General features: G+C 44.3%; 1 protein-coding gene across 1 annotated transcript; it reads right to left on the bottom strand.

Moving 5' to 3' along the window:
• Positions 1-294: 294 nt before the first annotated feature.
• cpne4b (copine IVb) lies at positions 295-22246 on the bottom strand. Its single transcript, XM_034599354.1, has 16 exons — positions 21884-22246; positions 18077-18267; positions 14784-14963; positions 11788-11859; positions 10833-10907; positions 10193-10276; positions 10021-10110; positions 7855-7953; positions 6902-6988; positions 6447-6506; positions 6190-6323; positions 5926-5980; positions 5638-5689; positions 4851-4984; positions 4206-4442; positions 295-1267 (listed from the first exon to the last, which is right to left on the bottom strand). The coding sequence occupies exons 2-16, from the start codon at positions 18245-18247 to the stop codon at positions 1136-1138; spliced, it is 1662 nt and encodes a 553-aa protein (XP_034455245.1). The 5' UTR covers positions 18248-18267; positions 21884-22246; the 3' UTR covers positions 295-1135.
• Positions 22247-22553: the final 307 nt, after the last annotated feature.

Here is a 22553-nt window from a genome sequence, read left to right as displayed (position 1 = left end):
ATGTGCTGAATACTGATCTGACCGTCAGAGGCTGAGCCACGTATGGAGTGAACTCTCAGGACGGCCCAACTTTGGTTCGACCTAATTAACTATATGAAGATTAGTGCAATAATTTATTCTTGCATTTTAATGTCTGTGTGAGGGACAGCGAGAGAGAGAGAGAGAGAGAGAGAGAGAGAGAGAGAGAGAGAGAGAGAGAGAAAGAGAGAGAGAGTGTGGACAAAGTGATATTTGTGTGTGTGTGCATTGCAGATTGGTGACACACTCACACATAAGAACCAGAACACACCCAAGTGAGAAAACCAACGTCTTTATTATAATCAACATGCAGAATACAGAAGAAAAGTTTTTTCTCACAGATAAGTGTCTATCACACACGCTTGTCTACCCTCCCATAACTCTTTACAATGTAAGAAGGTTATTAAGAAATTATTACAATTATTCAGTTGTTCATTTCCATTTAGCAAAATGTCAAACAGATCTGTAGAAAAGAACCCGAAACACCCAAGACGAGCTTGAATGTCACTGGAATGACAGAGATACTTTATTTCATAACTAGCAAGCGGGTACTGCAGACAGGATATTAGCAGGAGCTAAATTATGCATGCATTTATGCAGTACACTAACAGGGACGCTACCATTCCCATAATAAGATTTGCAATGCTAATTCTAAGCTTTTAGGGCTATGCAGTCACACACTTTGGTTCATCTACTCACAGATCTTTTGGTCTATATGTACTTGCTAGTTATCTGAATAAGGTAAGAGTGTCATTTCTTTGGGCGGGCTATGGGTTGAGTCTGCATGCTGGCTCAGAAGACTGCTCTTATTTCTATAAAGATCTTTCAGATATACAGTAGAGAGTAATAATTTCCCAGGTGATGCCATGGCCACACATGCAACAGTCATCAATGGAGTAGTTCAAATTATTTCACCAGAACAATCTAATTCTCTGAGCTAGACTACTGTATGTAGTATGTAGTACGCCTGTGTGTGCTTGTTCATATGTGTATGTGTACTTGTGCTTTTGCATGTGTATATGTACTATACAGTAAATAAATGTATATTTCTATGTATATATGATATACAGTATACTGTATATGGGTATTTAGGTGTATGTATGCATACAGTCCATTGTCAGGGGCTGAACGTTCTTGTGGACTCATAGTCTGACATACACTTGGGTGTGATGCCTTTCGCGTTGTAGTAATCCACCACCTGGTTGGGGACTTCTGCCAAAACACTCTTAGCCAGGGCAGCTGGGGAGGCCTGGAAATACAGATATAGACAGAGAAGGATGAGGAGCGGGGTCACAAACACACACACAAACACACACAGAAACACACAGAAACACACAGAAACACACAGAAACACACACACACACACACACACACACACACACACACACACACATACACATCACTGGCCATGCGTGGATAGCTCTTGGACACCAGAATTTGCTGTTGAGCCGGATGCTGTCAAAGGTCCAGACCAGTGAGACTGATGTGATCAGACAAGCTGATTTGACAACCTCCAAACATCCCTGCTTTCACCTTTTTGTCCTCTGCTTCCATCGCTTGGCTACGAGACACTTGTCACCGGATGTTACAGAAAATAAATACATCACATTCTATCTAAGGATGAATTAAACAATGTATGAAGGCACATTCTTAACACTTCCAAATGCAGGTGAGTAATGTACATTATACATCTGTGTAGTTAATGCTGTGTGAGTTGATTTAATTCATGGATGTTGATGAAAAATAAAAATCTGGCAGATTTAGGGGACTGATATCTATGAGTGTGTGTAATTTGGTGCAGTTTCATTGGATTTAAGGGCCTTGGTGGAGGTATGTCCTCCACTGAGCGCCACTGTAGTTGTTTTATGGATTTTTTAAAAACTAATTAAAATGCAACTCTAGTTTTGGTGCACTGACAACGGTCTGTGATAACTTAAAACTAAAGAAACATGAACACACACACATAACTATGCACACACACACACACATCAGCCACTCGTCTTCATGCACACACATGCTACCACACACACATCCAAATCTGAGAGTCTGTCATACTCTGTCTCACATAATTGCCCGAGACAATGCATCATCAAAGTGCACCCACCACCCAGCCCTCCGCCGCTCTCCTCCTCTCATTTCCACCCTTCCTCCCGCTCCCTCTCCTCCGCTCCTATCTACCTGTTATCCCCCCGCTCTGCCTGTCACACAGCAGCTCCGTCCTGCTAATCCCTTCTGAAAAGAAACGACAGAGCAGAAAATCACCTCTCCACCTCTGTCACACACTCCCTCTCTCCCTTTTGTCTTTAGCTCCGGTCTCCTGTTGACCTCCCTCCACCACCACCGGGCCCGTCTTCCTCTCTCTATTGCTTCCTCCCCTCTGTCCCTCCAGATTTATTCTTCACTTCTCCTCTCTGCCTCTCTCTTTATGTACTTTTGGGCAGTTTCTACTCCTCCCTGCGTTTGCTGAGGTCTCTCCCTCTCTCTCCTTCTGTTTATCTGGGATGATTTCTCAATCTGTCGGAGACCAAACTCACCATAACAGTCCCAGCCAAACAGACTCTGTCAAAGCCAGGCGAGATTAATGCCACCAGAGGCACACGCACATGTGAGACACACACGTTTGCCATGTGTGTGTAGAGAGCTGATGTGTGTGTTGACAAGCACACCGAGCTTAATATGCCAACACGCTCACACTTGTCAACCCCTGAACACGGCACTTCTTACCAGCCCTCCCAGTGCAAGTGTACCACACACACACACGTTTGTACAACTGTCTTAGTGAGGACACTCATTGGCATAATGCATTCCCTAGCCCCTTACCCTAACCCTAACCATCCAAACTAAATGCCTAACCCTAACCCTAAAACCAAGTCTTAACCCCCAAAAAGTCCATTAAAAGGGGGTCACAAAGTGAGGACCTGCCAAAATGTCCTCACTTTCCCAAAATGTCCACACTCCATAGGTCGTAAACTCAAACTGGTCCTCACAAAGAAGCTGTACAAGAGCACACACACACACACACACACACACACACACACACACACACACACACACACACACACACACACACACACACACACACACACACACACACACACACACACACACACACACACACACAAAGAGCCCATGTTGAAATGGATTCATTGCATTAAATGCTTCTGCTAGTCCGCCTCCAGCAGAGTCACAGCAGTTTATGATAATATCTATTTGACATCACATGACTAATGTAGGCGGTAAACAGTATTAGTTGGTTGATTGCAGTGGTATTTGGATTAGATTTAAATTTAAAGCTGTAGCATTTGTTAAACAGCTGAACAGCCACCATAAGCTACTGGTACAAAACTCATTACCTCTTTTACTACTTCTACTTTTTCTATTGCCTATATTAAGGAGGTTGTATTTTTGTCTGTGTTTGTTTGTCTGTTAGTCAGCATTATAATACACATCAGTCAGGGAAGACCTTTGGTTTGGATCTGGATCAGTGGGCAGATCCAGTATTTTTTCCATTTTCATTGATTTCTCTGAGAATGATTCATGGATCTTGATGTAAAAAAGAGGCACATTTAGGGGACTGATATTTACGAGCGCGTGAAATTTGCTGCAGATCCAAATAAAACTGTGGATCTAGTGAATTTAAATGTGGTTTTATAAAGGGACCTGTCGGGCCTTGGTGAATGCTCTCTACTGAGTGACATTTCTCATTTGTAAGAGGAGGCTTGTGTTACTTCTTTTTTCAACAATTACATCTAATCCCTTTAGCAGCAGGTTTGAAAAATCCTGTGAAAGTTTTGATATAAAATTTGCATCGGAAACTTCAGGGTCTGCCCAATGTCATTATTTCCCTGGTTTAAAATCTTCTTATAAGCCTCCATGGATCCTCCTCACATTTCTTATGCTCTTAAATGTTGTTATTCAGCTTTAGAAAGCTGCAAGGATTAAGGTAAACAGTCAGGAATCCATTATAGTTGCTGGATGTAAGGAAGGAGCTACACAAAGTACAAAAACAGCTGAAAAAGAACAGCTATTTTACAAAATTACATTCTGTTGAATACTTAATTCTGTGGTCCCCAATTTGGACATGTCGAAATGTAACCCCCCGGGAATTAGCCCCATCAACGCTCTGTGATTTATACATTCAAGACTTCCACCCCTCCACACACCCTCCACCCCTTTTCTCCACCCACGTGTTTGAAGTCCTTGAACGGGACGAACTGGACGATGTCGCGGAGCACTGGCTCGCCCTTGGGTGAGCGCAGGATGCCGTCGTCCCCGTCCAGTATCTGCATGTCCGTGAAGTCCGCGTTGCCGACGCCGACGATGATGACGGACATGGGCAGGTGGGAGGCGTGCACGATGGCCTCCCGCGTGTCCGCCATGTCGGTGATGACGCCGTCTGTCAGGATCAGCAGGATGAAGTATTCCTGCGGGGATGGGGGTGAGGAGAGGGGAGGATGTGAGGAGGTGAAGAATGGATGTTCGCTGAATTTCATTTTTTAAAAGTGACTTCTTGTTGGGGAACTAATTTGAATACAACTCATTCTAATCCGCTAGAGACCCTGAGACAGGTGGGAGACATGAAGGCTGCTCTAAAACCTATGACTTGAATTAAATTAATATCAGCCCCCATTTCCATCCCTATTTTCAGTTCCCTCTCTTTTTTCCTCTTCTTTCTCTTCTAGCATTTCACCCCTACCTCTGATGTGCTTTTTTTGTCTTTTCCTCTTTCCTTCGTCCCACTTTCTTTGACCTGTGCAAACACCAACTGTCACAACAACAAGAACAAAATGCCCCAAACTTTCTCCTGTTATCTTTCTCATTCCCTCTCTCACCATGGCCTCTTTGGTGTGCATCTCCTCGGAGGCAGACGAGGCCACTTTCTGGATGATTGGGGCGATGTTGGTGGGCCCGTACAGCTGGATCTTGGGGAGGCAATTCTGGTAGGCCTCCACGACGCCTTGGATCCCTGCAACACACGTAGCAGGTTCACCCGCTGCTTGTTTTATTTGTCTCCCTGTCTGTTTACCTGTGTATTACCCTGCTCTAACCTCGCGGAGTCAAAGTTCTTGTTCTTGCAAAAGTGTCTGCTAAAGCAAATCAGATTCTACGCGTGCGATCGAGGTGACGAGGCAACTTGTAGTCCACACAAACACGAGACGGCAGACACACACTGCATCGCGACGGGAACGCGGCGATGTGGGGAAGAGGAGCGCAGGAGCCCATTTCACACATACAGATTAGTGTTGGTTTTCCTCTGTATCGTAGAGCCTGAAATGCTTCCTGCAGCATAGTGACAAATCTCCCAGCTTCATTTATGTGTGTGTGTGTGTATAAAAGTGTGTGTGTGTGTGTGTCTGTGTGAGTTTGGAAGAAACAGAGGATGGAGACAGATACAGAGGGAGAAATATGGGACTGACAGCGTCTGAGATGAGAAACGTGCGGCATCCATACCGTAGGACTTTTTCTGTCCTGTGACATATTAGTGTGCATGGTGGGCATGTTTGTACGTGTGTGTGTGTGTGTGTGTGTGTGTGTGTGTGTGTGTGTGTGTGTGTGTGTGTGTGTGTGTGTGTGTGTGTGTGTGTGTGTGTGTGTGTGTGTGTGTGTGTGTGAGCTCACCAGCACATTCAGGATTGTCCTCATCGAAGTTCACGGCGAAATCGTGTGAAACCTTCACGTGAAGCAGAAAGAACACGGGGGCTTTTTTAACAAACCCGGCCAACCAACCACTCAGCACAACATGCTCAGTCCAATTTACAGGTTGACAGATGCGTTCTCCTCTCACGATGATCAAAAGCAAACAGTGCCTCTAAAAGAGCTCCCGATTTTTAAACTAGCCAGAGTAACAGCCCTCTGCTGCTGCAAACACACACACACACATACACCAACACATCCCCAGTGTCCTACCTTGAACTCAGGTGGTATCAGAGCTCCGAAGCCGAACGCTGGGAACATCTTATCACTGGAGAAAGAACGAGACAAATGATTCACTAATGTGGTGGAGAGGAAAAGACAAATAATGGACGAAAACACTTTAATGCACATCGAAAACCCTTTATTCATCAAAGGTGTTGGTCCTCAGAGGGAAAATATTGTGTGTTTATGTACTTGAAAGTGTGTGTGTGTGTGTCAGCGTATTAGCTAAATGATGATTGATGGAGTGCTGTCTACCTGTCATAGTCTTGGCAGATCTCCCCCACAGCCACCAGAGCTTTGAGGTACTCGTTGGGCTGGTAGGGGTGGATGTAGTGAAGGGAGCAGCTGTTTCTGGGATCCCCATTGGATGCTGTGAAGTCTATTGCCACCTGCGACAGAAACACACACACACACACGTACAGTATACGCTCACATCGCACGACTGAGCAAGGATAGACAATGACATGCTGCTGCATGTGAATATTAAAGATGTTATATGAGACAAAACTCACTGTGAACTGAATTTGACAGCCGCCCATGATGTAATCCAGGAAGGAATACATTTTGATGATCTGTCAGGGAGAAATATTGAAATTTGATGTGATGAAAATTCACCGGATGAGAAAGGATAGATTGTCTTTCTTTTCCCACGGAGTAATTTGAAAACTGAATAATGCCAAATGCTGCCTAGATCTAGCTTTTCAAACGTGAATGTTTACAATTTTTTGCTGTTTAAATAATTGTAAATTTAAGATTTTTTAGATTTTGGATTGTTAAACATGCATGTGTGATGGGCATTTTTCATTATTATGTGCCATTTTGCACACTAAACAATAATCAGCTATTATAATATAAATGAATTGAGAGATTATTCATTTTGAAAATAACCGTTGCAGACTCCGAAAACACAAAAAGGGAGAGTCTGCAGAAAGTTCAAAGTTACCTGACCGATATTGGGTCACTTTACCTTACAGTGGTTGAGCATGACAACACCAGAGTTTCTGTAATTCTTCTTCTTCATCTGGTATTTAGGGTTGATGCACTCCCATTGAAGCTTTTGGCAAAAACACACATTGATTATGTTAATGTTGTGACTGTGGGTGTGGTGAGTATGAAAATATCACAATTATATATGTATTAAAGGCACAAGGTGAATGGAAATGCCTGCACACTGACTCCAGAGCAGAATGTATCTCCAATATGAACAATGTAGAGAAAGCTATATATGAAATAAAACATTTCTTCTAAAATACGATGTACTTATTCTAAAGCTTCTTGTTAATATCTGTCCATAGACTTTGACCCTAACATACATGCATTGCATATCAGAATATGTTGATATAACATGGTGCATTTTGTATGGGTGGAAATTTTCAGCAGGAATGTTTCTAGGGCTTTTTCTCATGTGACATTGTATGGATGTATTTTTGGTTTTGTCCATATAGCACCTCTCTCTGGGACTGACTTCATTGTGTGCTTATACAATGGTTCATTGATTGAGATGTTTATCACACTGGGTCAGTGAGTTGGCAGTAAAACTAAGACGGACTAAGTTGGAAGTAAGTTTCTAAGACGGACTCTTAGAAACTTGTTGAAAGGGAAGAGCTCCTAGAATTTTGGTGCTGATCCAGGAATCGTTATTTCATTTAATCATTGCGAGATAGGGCGTTGTTTGACATTTACACCAAAATACCAGGGAATAATTCATGGATCTTTACGGAAAACAATCAAGCATCCTGAGAGGACTGATCGAGTGCGTATGATTCGGTGTGGCTTGATTGAATTAAAGGCGACTGTTGGACCTTGGCGGAGGTACGCTCTCTACTGAGGGCCCTTCTCAATAAATCTGTGCTGAGGAGTCAGTGTGTGGATTGCGTTTCAACCATGTGGCTTGACGTGACTCTGTGTTTACACGCTTACCTGCTTTCCCTCCTGCTCCGCCCTCATCTCCTTAAACGTGGTCTGATACTCCCCGATAAAGTCATGTTTCCCATTAGAGTCCCAGTCCCAAACTGTGCACTGGAACAGCCACAAAGAGACACACACACATTCTTTCAGTTAGAGCGCAACTGCCTCCCTGTCAGCCAAATGCACACACACACATACGGACTTACAGGCATGCAGGGAAATGCCATGCTGAATGATTGATAAGGCGGTGTTGGTGGGGGGGCAAAGGAGTGGTGAAATATTAATCTGAGGATGCTGAGAGGGACGCGGCTTAAGAGACAGCTTTGTGTGTGTGTGTGTGGGTGTGTGTGTGTGTTAAGGCGTAATAGTTTGTTTCTCTCAAAGGACCTACAAGACAAGATAAATGGGCCCAATCACTGGTGAAACGCGAGGGTCAGTGGGCCAAGTCCCAGCACATGACAAAGAAACAATCCTACAATCTCAGAGTGAGATATAGGGCCCCAATATCTGGGCCGTCAACCAGAGTACGATCAATAATATTCAATAAAGCTGGTCGATGTTAACACACACACACACACACACACACACACACACACACACACACACACACACACACACACACACACACACACACACACACACACACACACACACACACACACACACACACACACAAAGGCTTCTACTTTTAACTCAGATATAATTACTACGAATGAGTCATTTTGCTGTAGTGCTTTGTGACCTTCTCGCCTAAAGTCACCTCCACGACAAGTAATCAGAAACAATCCAGCAACACTTGACTGAAAAACACGGGGCTGCAGTAATCCCTTTATTTCCTTCTCCTGCCACTTCAGCTTTCAAGTGCCTTGACCTGAAGAGTTGTATATGTGTGTGTGTGTTTGTGTGTGTGTGTGTGTGTGTGTGTGTGTGTGTGTGTGTGTGTGTGTGTGTGTGTGTGTGTGTGTGTGTGTGTGTGTGTGTGTGTGTGTGTGTGTGAGTGAGATCAGTTGTGAATCATTTCTGTTTTATTGACAGTAGTTTTTATGGGTGAGGGATCGAACGCTTGCTCTTCGCAGCCCTGCTTCCATTTGAAGTTGCTGAGAGCCGTGCGAGAGTGTGATGAAAAAATAAAGAGCCTCCGTTCCATTCACTGAATACTAACTGTTGTATGGAGAAAGAGAGAGAGAGAGAGAGAGAGAGAGAGAGAGAGAGAGAGAGAGATATGGAGGAATAGAGGGAAAAGTAGAGAGGTAAATAAACACAAAGAGTAGAGAGAGATAGCCAGGCACTGCAGAGATGGGTGTATGCATTTATGCATTGGTCAGTTAAGAGGCAGGTGAAAGGAAGAAGGGGTCTGAATGGAAATCTCTGCCCTGACGTTTCTCACTATAGCTCCGATGCTTCAAACAGGTAGCCCTGGAAACCATAGCTAATGGCGTGCATGTATGTGTGTGTGTGTGTGTGTGTGTGAGCCCTTTCTCCTGCTGTCAGGAGCCATGCGGAGTTAAGACGCCTCTGAATATTTAATGAACGAGCTCATGTTTATTCATGGAAAGAATAACTGCTCACAGCTGATGTGTGACCACCACTTTCGCACATTCGCACACACACACACACACACACACACACACACACACACACACACACACACACACACACACACACACACACACACACACACACACACACACACACACACACACACACACACACACACACACACACACACAGATAGAGATCTACTCTGGCAAGTAAAGGTGAGAGTCTTGGTCCGACCATTGAGCTCTGTCATACCCGTCTGGCTCTTTAAATAACACCAGTGACATCAGTAAAAAAAAGCACATGAGCTGAACCGGACTTGTTTCGAGGACTGGGGCCACTTGGTGATTTTCTCACACAGTTCGGTTGTGTTGTGAATACCTGTGGGTGTAAATCTCATCATTTGTATGCTGGGCAAAAAGCAGAACATCTTGCGGTGGAACACTTGCAGGCCCTCGGGTGCTGTTTGCCCTCGGCCCCTCTAAATCTGTATTGTTTGTCACCGGTGGAACTTGAATAATGAAGCGAGCGGTGGCCATGTTTTTCTTTGCTGTACTCAGATTATCACGTATAATTCTTACAGTTAAATAAAATTATGTTGTCATTATCCTGACTTGCTAAGAAAATAGTTTGACTCACCTTTAGCTCCCTGTCGTGGTCGCCGCTGCAGAGCGTGTTCAAGGAAACTTTGAAGGATTTCCAAACCGGGCTCAGGTTGTTCATGACTGTCTGCACACCAAGCACAGTAAATGCTAATCACAGATCGGAAGTTGTCAACAACATTAAAATGTTTGCCTGTGCTTGTAATTACCTCAGTTCTGTGCACGAGCGACTCAGTGCCATCGTCATTCACCCTAAAGATCTCCAGGAAGGGGTCCGACTTGCTGAAGAAATCCTTCAGAGAGGAGACATGCATGTAAGGCATCGCCTCAGATCTGCCTCTGATCGTCATAAATCATTAATGCACTAACGGAATCATTAGTTCACCCCTTTTCCCCTCCTTTCTTCCTTTTAGCTTCCACCCGTCTCTTTCCTGTCCTCTCCAATTTATCTGCCCCTCCTCTGCTTTCTTCCATCTTTCCCCTAAGGCACAACTTGTTTGGATTAGTCATCCGTGGCCGTGTGTGTGTGTGGAAGCTGAAAATTAATATAGTTATCTATGTGTGTGTGTGCGTGTGTGTGTGTGTGTGTGTCTGCATGTGTGTGGCAGAAAGGGTGAGATAGGGTGTTATTGTGGGAGGGGGGTGCCCACCTATCTCAGCAGGCCTCCTCTAATGCCAGATTGTACTTCTGTGTATTGTACAGTCACAGACTCACTTACACAGACCTACAAACACACACACACACACGCACACAGACACACACACAGTCACACCTCTACATATTAATTCCTCTCAAACGTGAGGAACAACCAGAACTTTTCGATTGTTTTCAAACGGTTGCACACGCACCTTGTCGTCGAGCTTACGAGCGCTGAAGGAGAGTTCCACGTAATCGTCGTTACCAGACAACTCCTCCGCTGTCACCTTTACAGAGGGGGGGGGGGGAGAAAGAATGAGACGAGGAGGAGGAGGAGGAGGAGGACGGGGAGGCAGAGGGAGAGAGAGAGAGGCAGACACAGAGGAAGAAGAGAGAGGTGAGAGAAAATGAGAAATGAGGAACAGAACAGATTGAACATGCAACACTATGAAATTAATTAGTGAATGTGTAAGTGCAGGAGGTGGTGCACGTGTGATTTGCAAGTGTGAGTGGGTCGGCTGCCTCTGGAAACAGATGAAATTTACTAGTTAACATCCCTTCATCCCCCCCTTCCCTCATCCCTTCATTATCCTTCCCTCATCCTTACCCACGTTCCTTCATACTCTCTTCCCTCCTTCCAGCATCCCCCTATCCTCCTTCCCTCATCCCTCATCCCTTCATCATCCTTCACTCATCCTTACCCATATCCATTATTCCTTCTTCCTCCAGCCCTACCCACACCTTCATCCTCCTTCCCGCATCCCTACTCACATCTCCTCCATCCTCCTTCCCTCATCCCTACTCACATATCCTTCCTACTCCCTTCCCTCATCCATTCATCCTCCTTCCCTCATCCCAGTCCTCATTTCTTCATCCTCCAACCCCATCCCTCTCTCATCCCCTCAGTTTGGTGCATACCTCTTGCATGTCTCATTCTGGTACTGTCTGAGAGGGCACGTAATATTCTCAGGTAGAAAGACGTCTGAGAAGGAACCCCTGCGCTGAGTCTCCCTCCGCTCGTTCACCAGTGCATCCTCCCAGACCAGCCAATCAACCTCCTTTCCTTAAAGTCCATTTATGTTTCCTCCGCAGCCAATACATCAAATTCCATCCAAACCTTTAAATCACACGTCGTTGTGGTGTGCTCCTTGCTACTGAATGTCTTACTGTTATAGACGACTTTCCCGAAGTGTTTCCCTGTTTCAGTAGAGCTTTGGTCAGTTTCCTCTGTGAGACGATCTGGAGGGAACAGAAACATGGAAAGAGGCTCACACATGCTCATGTTCAGCTCTTAGTGTCGTCCTGGTGTTACCCAGCCCTTCATGTTAACGTTTTCCCACTTACACATCCAGTGGACATAATAAATGCAGGATGGCAGAGTCACCTTTCACACTATCTGTCAAATGTAATTTTCTCTGCTGCTCTATCCGTGGCTTAATCTGCCAGTGAAATATGCTACTCTCTCCTTTTTTATTTACCGACCAGGTGCTGTAAAAGGGATAAGAGGGCTATGATCTCCACTGGGAGTCACCCACACAAACAGACCAAACAAAACAATAAGGTAAAAGCACCTGGAGGCTGCAGAGCAACGTGTTTCTCTCCGTGAAATCTTTAGTGTTAGCAACGCTTTCTAATTACAGGGAGACATTTGAGTTGTTGTTAACACCCAGAAGGCAAAAGTGATACACAACGCTGCGAACATCAACACTTCGACAAGCAGTTTGTGTTTTATTTTGAGGGAACACATGTACAGTATGTGACTGTGAACTGAGAATCAAATCTAATTGCAAGAGCTTTACTTAAACCTGCAATAACAGTTTTCTTCTTTTTTTTTTGTATCTACTTGGCGGAAGTAGAAGCAACACTACAAAGGTGCTCAATACCCTGTGCCAAGGTCCGACAGTCCCCTTAACTCCACCAAATTTCACTTACTCATAGATGTCAGCCCCCTAAATATTTTAAATTAATATCCAGGAATGATACCCTGGCAAATTGGTTATGATGTAAAAAAAAAGAAGAAAAAGCTCCCTCGTAATGTTAAAGAAAGTGAAAAAAAAGAAATCCTGGATCCACAACAAGATTTAATGAGTTCTTTCCTGGCCCAGAGCACATGCTTCCACCAAATTTCGTGGTAATACATCTTGTACTTTTTTCATAATCCTGCTCACTACCGAACAAACGTGGACAAAAACTCAACCTCCTCGGGGGAGGTAATAACACTGACTAAGTATCACCTTGTGGTTATGTTTAAATGGATATGAAAAATGTATAAGCAACTTGTGATTCCATCTTACACAGGGCAATACTATCCTTCATTTACAGTCATGTTTATGTCCACCTGAGTATTTACTCTCCGTTTTCCACCAACTCTTAAAGTAAATGTCTCTTTCTCTAAGAAAAGCTCAGATTTCTACTTAACTTTGTCTCCTGTGTTATTTGGAGCTGCTTCCTGCTGCTATCCAATACAACGCTGATGTAATTCATTTGGACTCATCTTCATGTTCACCTAGCAAATTTTTGTCTCATATTTATGCTCCGTTTTGGTCTCCACCACCTTTTGAGTAAACGTCTGGCTCTTTCTCTGAGAAATGCGGTTATTTCTACTTCACTTTGTCCGTCTCCTGTTTGTTGCTGGGCATGTATCGCGCAGGGTCATTGGAACTGCTGCCTGCTGCTTTACGAAACAATGCTGACAAGAGCAGTGAGAGTGCACAGGAACAGTACTGTGCAGGAAGGGAAAATTCTAAAAGCTGAGCTGAAGGACTCCAGACCTGAGGTGAACTGCAGAGTCGGGCAATAGAGTCACTCTCTGCGTGTTCGTCACACTTTTCCCATCAAAGTAGTCATGTTGTCTCTATAAAAAATATTGATTATAGCAACTTAATGCCCCAGTGACAACCCTCTGTGTCAAGGCCTCCTTCTGGCTACATTTCTGTTATGGCGGGTTTGCCTTTGTACGTAGAGGAAAGATCCGAACACCAAAAAGTGTATTATGTAACATTTTAGTGTGGAACATCTTTGCACAAAATATTCTGCTCTCTGTCTCAAATTTCACTGAACTGATTTCTATGAACAGATGTGTTACTGATTCTTTCAGAAATCCTCTTCTGGTGCGTTGGCCGCTTTTATTCCCACTTCAGCAAACCTCGCTGGCTCTCGCCTCCAAAAATCCTCTTCCATGTCAATTATCTCACTTCTCCCCAACTATCATTAATCCACCAGCTTTGTGTTGCTGATAGCGTCGCTGACAATGAGAAGGGGATTCTAGTGGAAACAAACATTAATTCCGCTCCGTGGCAGACGAGGACGAGAAAGCTATTGGACCACGATTCTCTTCCATTCAATGACATTAGAAGGTAATTTCCTAAAATCAAATCACTTGTTAATTGGTGCAACTGCAATTCCAGTTCATTTAAAGGCGAAACATTGGATATTTAAGTGAAGCAAATCTTTAAATATTGACTGCGACTACATTACTTCACCATTACGAGGTACTGCAATGCCATTAAGTGTGCTACAGGGCCATATGTATTAGCATATATGCACATATAAGTGCTTTGAAAGCACAGTCTATTGCACCCACAGAGTTTGGTGTAACTAAGGACTCAAGGACAAAGAAAACACATTGTGAATGCAGATGAAAGAAGCCAAGGATTTCATCAGTTTAGCCCAGAGTCGCTTTCTCACCCAGATAAAAGTACAAGTATTTAATACATTTGTTGTAAGCTCAGTGAACTATATAATTGATTACATCTTAAACTCAAAGCGCACAGGCTGTATTCGTGCATGCATATAGGTCTGACACAGATTGCCATGCTCTACACTTGTAAACTGTAGTGATATACTGGTTCAATACAATCAGCTGCCTGCACACAGACTCACCGATGCACATAAATGCACTCCTGTCATGCATTCACCTGTACGTGTATATGCTCACATCATACACACTTCTTCGTATGGTGATCTCACTCTTACATGTGTTCACAGGTGCAACCCACACAAAGTGAAAACTGGAAACGCACACGCACCACTTGGCTTGTGCAGTGAAGTGCTTAACATGCCATTTCATATTCAGTCATGTAAACCTGACCTCGAGCGGATCTCTGTTTTATTGAATGGAAGAGGGAGGCGGTAAAAGCAGAGAGCCTCTGTACGGCACTGACCTGTCCTAAGGTGCACTCCATGGATCCCAGGAAGTCAGCATCACGGAGGCCGTTGTTGCCGGAGCTGATGTCATGGAGTTCAAAGCGGAGCCTCTGCACCTCCTCGAAGTAGTAATCCACCAGAAAGATCTTGGAGAAGACGGGGCCGCTGCTGCTGCGGATCACCTCTGTACGGTCCACCTGCAAACGCACACGAGCCCAAAGGCAGGTAGAGCATGGGCACACAAACAGCTTAACTTGGAGCTCTGAGAGAGGAGATATTTGTGTTTCTTGCAAATAACTATACGCAACCAATCTTATGAACTGTTTTGCCTGGATTTACTGACCATCTGGTGTCAATAATACACATCACAATGTGTATTACATATACATCTCAGGGCTGTTTGGCAAAGTTTTTTCCACAACAAGATTTAGTAAATTTAAAAAAGTATTACTCATAAGTGGAAAAGCTAATTAAAAATGAAGCCCCATTAAGACCCATTAAGCATTGAGGCTACTGTAGTCCCAATCCAGACTTTAATGTATATATGTGTCGGTTTTATTCATTTTATAGTCTAATTAAGAATAGAATAAACGATGGTATATTTTATATGAGCATCTATTTGTTGACTCATTGTTTCCTTATTTCCTATTATTACAAAAACATTTCCTGTATGCACTCCCTGATACTGATCCACACTAAAAGTATATGGTTTATTTCCTGACCCCATACTGCATCCTTCGGGTTCAGCTGCTTTTGTGTACTCTTGCTTACAAACAAAAATCCAACCAACAAACGGAACAGAATATTTTTAATGTTAATTTTGTATATTTGTTGTATAGTCAGGGTCTGGCCTTGACAGTGATTCAGAAAACTTTGCTATTTCAATGTTCGCAGTTTCACTTGATATTTCGCTTTGAAAGTCTTTCCAAAGTGAACTGAAGAATGAAGATTTCATTCGACATACAACAAACTGCCAGTCCGAATCGATTTGGGAGCTCTGCAGACTTTTCAGCAACGCGGCAATTACCATTATCAAGTGGCCATTATCACATTGTTTACACTTGTCAATTTGAGAACTGGGATTATAGATTATTCTTGATAGCTCAAAAACAATCACAGAAGCTTTTTGACCAAACACAGAAGCGACTGTAGTTGTAACATTGATCTCGCATTTTCTTCTCTCTAAGTGGCTGATGCAGAAAGGAATGGAAAGGCTAACAAAAGTGTATCTCAACACCAACAGCAGCGACTGTGTCCCTTTTACAGTTGATAACCCCTTGACACGCGCACACACAGTCACACACACACACAGTCACACACACACAGTCACACACACACACACACTCACACACCACTCGACTTGACGTACCCTCACAGATTTGGCCTTTTTCTGACACTTACCGCAATTGGCTGGCGTCTGATTAGAGAAAAAAGAATCATGTACACATCAACAAACATGCACACACACACGAGCACTCACACATACACACACACACACACATTTACCAGCGGCTTGAACATTCCCTCAAAAGCATTATCCAATTAAGAGTCTCTGTATCTGATGGGCAGTGATATCATTTGTCCAGTCCCACACTCCCACAAAGGGGCTTATCGTAATTCACACACTCATTTAAACACACTGTCACAGACACACGCACACACACGCACACACACGCACACACACACACACACACACACACACACACACACACACACACACACACACACACACACACACACACACACACACACACACACACACACACACACACACACACACACAGAGAGAGAGTAAGCTGTGCAAAGTAGCCTTTTGTGAAGTCTCCAAATGCAGAATAATACTGCACTACTTTCTTAATGTTTGTGTGTGTGTGCGTGTGTATTACAGAGTGTATATATAAGTGACGTGCGTCTCTTTGCTCGGCTGTAATAGTGGGTCACTGCAGCAGCGAGTGTGTGAGGCTGTGCGTGCGCGGGCGTGTATCTACATATTTAAAAGGACGACAGGGCTCTCAGCATATGTCTGTCTTCCCCCCCCCCAGATAGAGGAAAAAGAAATAGGGGCCGAGGGAAATCAAATTCTTCCTTAAAATGTATTTCTCATTCCCTCACGCTGCGTTCTGATATTTCAGCTCGTGTTACTCGTGTGTTACTGCCCCAGCTGAGGCTTCAGTGGGAATGAGATTTGTCGTGTATAGGAGGTTGTAACTATCGTCCCTGAAAAAGCAGCTGGGTCTTGGAAGTAAAAAGAGAGGAACTCAATTTTTCCAGCTGAACAATTTATTCCAGGACGATTGTATGAATTTGAAACAATTTCCTAAAAATGCCATGATTCCAGAGAGAGTATCTTGGTGCTCTCATTACTTTCAGTACCTAAACGATTGGGGCAGGCCACTTGTGTTGAAAAGCTGAGGTGAGCACTTCCCATTTCGTCCAGTCGGTGCAACAGTCAACAAAAGTTTGCACAAAACACTGTCTGATTTCGTCTGCCGTCCGTGACAATGAGCATTCATAATTCATAAGAACCGAACGCAACCTGTAATTTGCTGCGAGAGGGTTAGCGACGCAATCACAGCTCCGCAGCTCGGCGTCCTTGATTAGAAATAATAATGTAGTCGAGCATGAATTCAATGATGTGTTTGAACTATTTCAGGTAGAAGGACAATTTCAAGAGCGTGCGGAGGAATTCATAAGGAGCCGTGCGAAACAGAATCTAAAGGCAGGTGAAAATAGTTCTTCTACCCGACTGGTACAGCAGGTCGTGGAGAAGTGGTGTAGAGTGTGAAAAATGTCACAATAAAATGAAAATCATCTTGAAAACTCTGTAGTGGAAGCCAAAAGAAAATTACTTATTTTATCAGTTACTAAGAATCAGTTGTGCCCACACAGAAATCAAATGTCAACTGCCGGTTTATGAAAAGCCAATTTGTAGGCTATAAAAGTGACACCAGCTTAGGAATCGATGAAATCTAGAAATCTATCAATGTCAATCAATGTAATGAGCTGCCTTCGACAGCAAGCCCCCGTTAGAGTCTAGAGTTCTCGTTCAGATTCTCTTCCATCCATCATTTAGATTGAACACTTTTAGGGTCACTGGGGCAGAGGCAGGTTACAGCCGGCACAGGCCGATCTATCACAGGGCGTCAGAATGTCTAATGGCTTAAGAATGTTTCAATGGTTTAACTGGTGTTCACAAGGTGTTCACAAGGACACGTCTTGCTGATGTCGCCATTAAACCTTCGTCTTGTAATTGTAAAACAGTCTTATTTCTGAACTGGAGACCCATTTACATCCCGTCCCATTGCCGTACCTCAAACCACTGCCCGTGCGACTGCATCTTCAGCACCACGCAGGGGTCGGGTTTGGAGAGGGCATCGCGGTCCGAGATCCCCCGGCAGGCCACTCTGAGCTCCACTTTAGCCAGGCACGGAGAGCTGATGAAGCCCAGCGTGGCCTCTGCAGACTCATAGATGTTACTCATGCTGGACACACAATCACACACTGAGGAAAAAGAGATGGAGAGAGAAGAGAAGAAGGGATTAGTCTGTATATCTATAGAACGATAGAACGATAGATAGATAGAACAATAGATAGAGCGATAGATAGAACGATAGAACGATAGATAGATAGAACGATAGATAGATAGAACGATAGATAGAACGATAGATAGATAGATAGATAGATAGATAGATAGATGAGCAGACGCAGTAGTCCTGACTAAGCAGGCAGCGCTCACACTGTTCAAGGTCAGCTACAGAATATCAGACAAGGTCCCCAAATACACAACAATGCACACACATCCTGTCAGTATGAACAGGAACATCCACAATTATGTACGCACACATGTTAGTGCATTTCTGTGTATGTATGAACATACAGATTGACACACACATGCACATTATGCTCTGTATAGGCTGAGTAACCAACAAAGGCTTCTCCTGATTTCTCCTCAGGTTTCCACAGGGTGTATAGGGTTCGCAGTCCCGAAATAGAAAACTGTCAAGCATCTAATCACTGCGACACCGTCGTTTTTCACTTGCAGGAAAATGACCCATTAACTCAATGCAGCCGAAAGGTATCTGCTGTTTATCATTTGTTCAAGGTGAGTGTTCTCGTATTCCAACTGCACAGAGTCCGGGCGATTACTCCCAGTGTAACTGCTTGATATGTCAGCTTAAAGCAAGGGAATAAGTTGGCTGTACACTAATATACATAGGGCAAGTTGTGGCAATATTACTTCATAGGTAACAATGGATAACCATCTTGATTTTAAAGGCCCTATAGTTGTTTTCTGTTTTTTTTTACTGATTAGACTCTTTCTCAAGGGACATGTGCAGATTCAGCTTGATTGACGTCTCCCTCACGTTCCTTTCAGCTACATTGCACCTGTTTAAATAACTTTGTAGTTCTCAGTAGCATATGGGTCTTGTCGCCTCAAGTAATTCCAAACATAAAACCACCCACGTCCCAGAACTAATCACCAATGCACAAGTGCTGGAAACGCCTTCCCTGATGTGCAGGGCCATTAAAGGAATAGTTTGCGATGTATCAGGAAATTCGCTTATTCGCTCTCTTGCCAATTTGGAAGATGACTATCACTCTCACTTTTGCTAAATTTGAGGCCAACAGCCAACAGACCGTTAGCTAAGCAATTAGTACAGGGAATCAGTTGGAAAGAGCAAACCAGGCTCTGCCCAAAGGAAACTGAATCAGCCCAGCGGCACCTCGAACACTCACTAATTAACATTTGAGCATTTATCTTGTGCTAAATGATAAAATGTTTAAAATGATATAATTATTTATCTTAATGTCAAATTATTCCTTTCACTGTTGAGCTGCAGTTGTACACTCACTAATATACCTTCCCAGCATGTGCTCTTTAATCAGAGGCATTATTCTGTAAAGCTAGATCAAGTTGACAATGAAACCCGGCTGTACTGTTAAGAACATTGCGTTGCATGTATAATTCATCTCAAAATGCATGGAAGTATTTTCCCAGTCCATAATGTACATGAAGCACTCTCTGGGTAGCCTGGGGTCCAGTTAGACCAAACTAAAGGATAACCGCAGGTCTCATGTGCTAGATGGTACAAACTGAATATTAATGCAGCGGTCTAGTAGTATCATCCTTAGGGAGCAATGCTCTTGGAATTGGGTCTGACTCTGACCTGAATCTCTCTCTTTATCTCTCTCCCTCTTTCTTTCTTTCTTTCTTTCTTTCTTTCTTTCTTTCTTTTTCTCTCTCGCTCTCCGTCCTCCATAATTCATGTCCCACGAGTGTGTGTTGGCTTGTGATAATTATTTTTAGCTGAGCACCATGAATGGCCTGTATACAGACAAATGTATGCGGACAGAGCCACGGGGCAGGTGTGTGACAGGGACCTGTGTGTGGGTGGTAGGAAGTTAGTTGTGTTTGGCATGGCGGTGGTGGCACATTACCGCATGTCATTTGTGTGTTTGTGTTTATGTGTGTGTGTGTGTGCGTGAGACAGAGAAGACAGAGTGTGTGTGGGAAGCAGCAGATGCCTGTCTGTTCCGGTTGACAGAAGATGACATTGATAGTGATGGGGGATGTGGAAGACACAGCCACTGTACTGTAGCAGAACAGGGTGCAGAATCTGCCTTCACAACACAGGAGAGCATCAGCTGTCACAGGCGCTGCACATTGCCAGGGGTGACAATGAATTTTCATATCACACCGTGTCACAAAATGTGGTTTTGCAAAAGTTGCAACTGGTTTCTCTACCGTAGTCCTACTCAAATGCATTGTGATAGGGACATTTGCGTCTCAATTGTGGCTAAGATTTGTGGGTTTTTTCCCAGTGTGGACACATTTCCAAACTTTTAGATTATTTGCGTATTTCAAACATTTACCAAGAACTATGACAAGTAGTGTCTCTCTGAACTATTGTGGAAAGCAGCAACAATCGCAAACAGAAGAGTGCAAATTGCTGGTTGGGTGGCTCAATGCTTTGCAACAAAGCGGCCCGTGCTTGTGAAATTGGTGTGTAAATCTAAATAATGCCTCCAAACAAAAACCAAAATAGCGCTGATTGATTGCTGGGCAGCGTGAGACGTCCTGAAATCATTTCAAGGCTCCTCACTGTCAGCTTTTATTCTTCACTCTGTGACAATCAATCAGGGCTCAGGGCTCAGTGGCCATGATCCTTGACTCCCGTACGCGCGTGTGTGTTTGTGTATGCAAATGTGTGTCCTTCAACCTTCACATGTGCACCAGTGTGGACTGTGACAGATGTGACATTAATGATTCAGCCACAGGAAGGTCCATGACACTGTACACTGTAACTGCTTGCTCACATATTGATTATCAGAAAAGGTGCTGGAGTAACACTGCCCTGCAGCCACAGCACATGCAGGCCCCCGTATAAGGTGGAGAACTAAGTGGCATATCATGCAATGAGACATATAGAACACGAATCAAATCATGACAGGTGACGGCAACGTGCTCAGCCGGCCACATCGCATAAGAGGCGGCTGCAGGTCTGAGAAGAGACAAGAGAGGAGTATCAGAAGTGAAGCAGCCTGGTGCTGTGTGAACTCAGTGTTATTAGAGCTGGCAGAGAGGGAGACAAGTGAGAGTGGTGGGGGGAAACAGAGGTTGTGATAGAGGGAGAGAGGGGGAAGGATTAGAGGGATGGAGTGAGGGAAAGACAAGCAAGTGTGGCAGAGGGGAGAGAGAGGGGGGGAGAGAAGGACATAGAATAAAGCGGATCTCCTCCTCTAATAAAGCTTATCTTGTCTTATAGAGCTCCAGCAGAATCAAATTAAAGCAGAGGCTTTCTAAGAGTTCTTTCCCCCAATAAAGAATCTGACAAGTCCCTGTGGATTACTGTACAATCACATGTGTCTGCCTGGTAATAAAATGAATATTTTCTAGTTTGATGTCCTCTAATTCACCCAGTTACTAACACACAAGCAGCTGCTTATAGTTACACCTTTTATACTCCAGCTGCAGGCTACAAGCATCTGATGCCATCATATAGCATTTACAAGACCAAAAAAAAGATCTAATATCTGGAGGAGCCCACATGCACCGGGGTGAGACATGCACCTGCACCCGGGCTGCGCTCATCCCCTGCAGGGAGAAAAAACTCACCTCAACGACCTGGAGGGGAAAAGATCCGAGCGGAGCCGAGCAACTTCACCGCCGTTCACTGGACAATCACGGGTAACTGCGCGCCTCCGTACCCATCTCCCTCTCCTCACTCTCTGTGTCTGCGTGTAGTCTCTCTCTCTCCCTCCCTCTCTCACACCGCAGAGCTCGGCCGGGGTTGTGCGGCTGTCAGAGCGCGCGGGGCTGCTTTTCTAATTCCCGCGGGGTCCGAGCGCGGAGGATGCGCTCCGTGCTCCTGGGTTGACTCCGGGTGAAAGGCGGGGAGGAGGAGGACGGTGCGCCACTTAACTGGAGTTTGTCATCCCGCTGGCTCCACCGGAGAGCGCGCCTCGGCCACAGGGACCGTGCGTAATGGCGCGGTGCGTCTGCGCCATCTCGCGGCTGTCACGGTGAACTGGCGCGTGCGTGAAGATGAAGAAGGAGTAATCCCCCCCCCCCCCCCCCCTCCGCACCTCGGCTTTGATTGGTTCGTCTCAGCGGTTTTATAATAAGCGATGGCCGTACATCTGAGACCCAAGATTCAAGGTTCACGCTGTGTCCAATAGATTCACAGCTTCATATGAATTTATCTTATTTTATTCTATCTATCTATCTATCTATCTATCTATCTATCTATCTATCTATCTATCTATCCATCCATCCATCCATCCCT

This window comes from Hippoglossus hippoglossus, chromosome 11 (genome assembly GCF_009819705.1).
Source record: "Hippoglossus hippoglossus isolate fHipHip1 chromosome 11, fHipHip1.pri, whole genome shotgun sequence".
In the NCBI taxonomy this organism is placed as follows: Eukaryota; Metazoa; Chordata; class Actinopteri; order Pleuronectiformes; family Pleuronectidae; genus Hippoglossus; species Hippoglossus hippoglossus.
The sequence above is the reverse complement of the archived record's forward strand: the minus strand, read 5'-3'. Positions and strand labels throughout refer to the sequence as shown.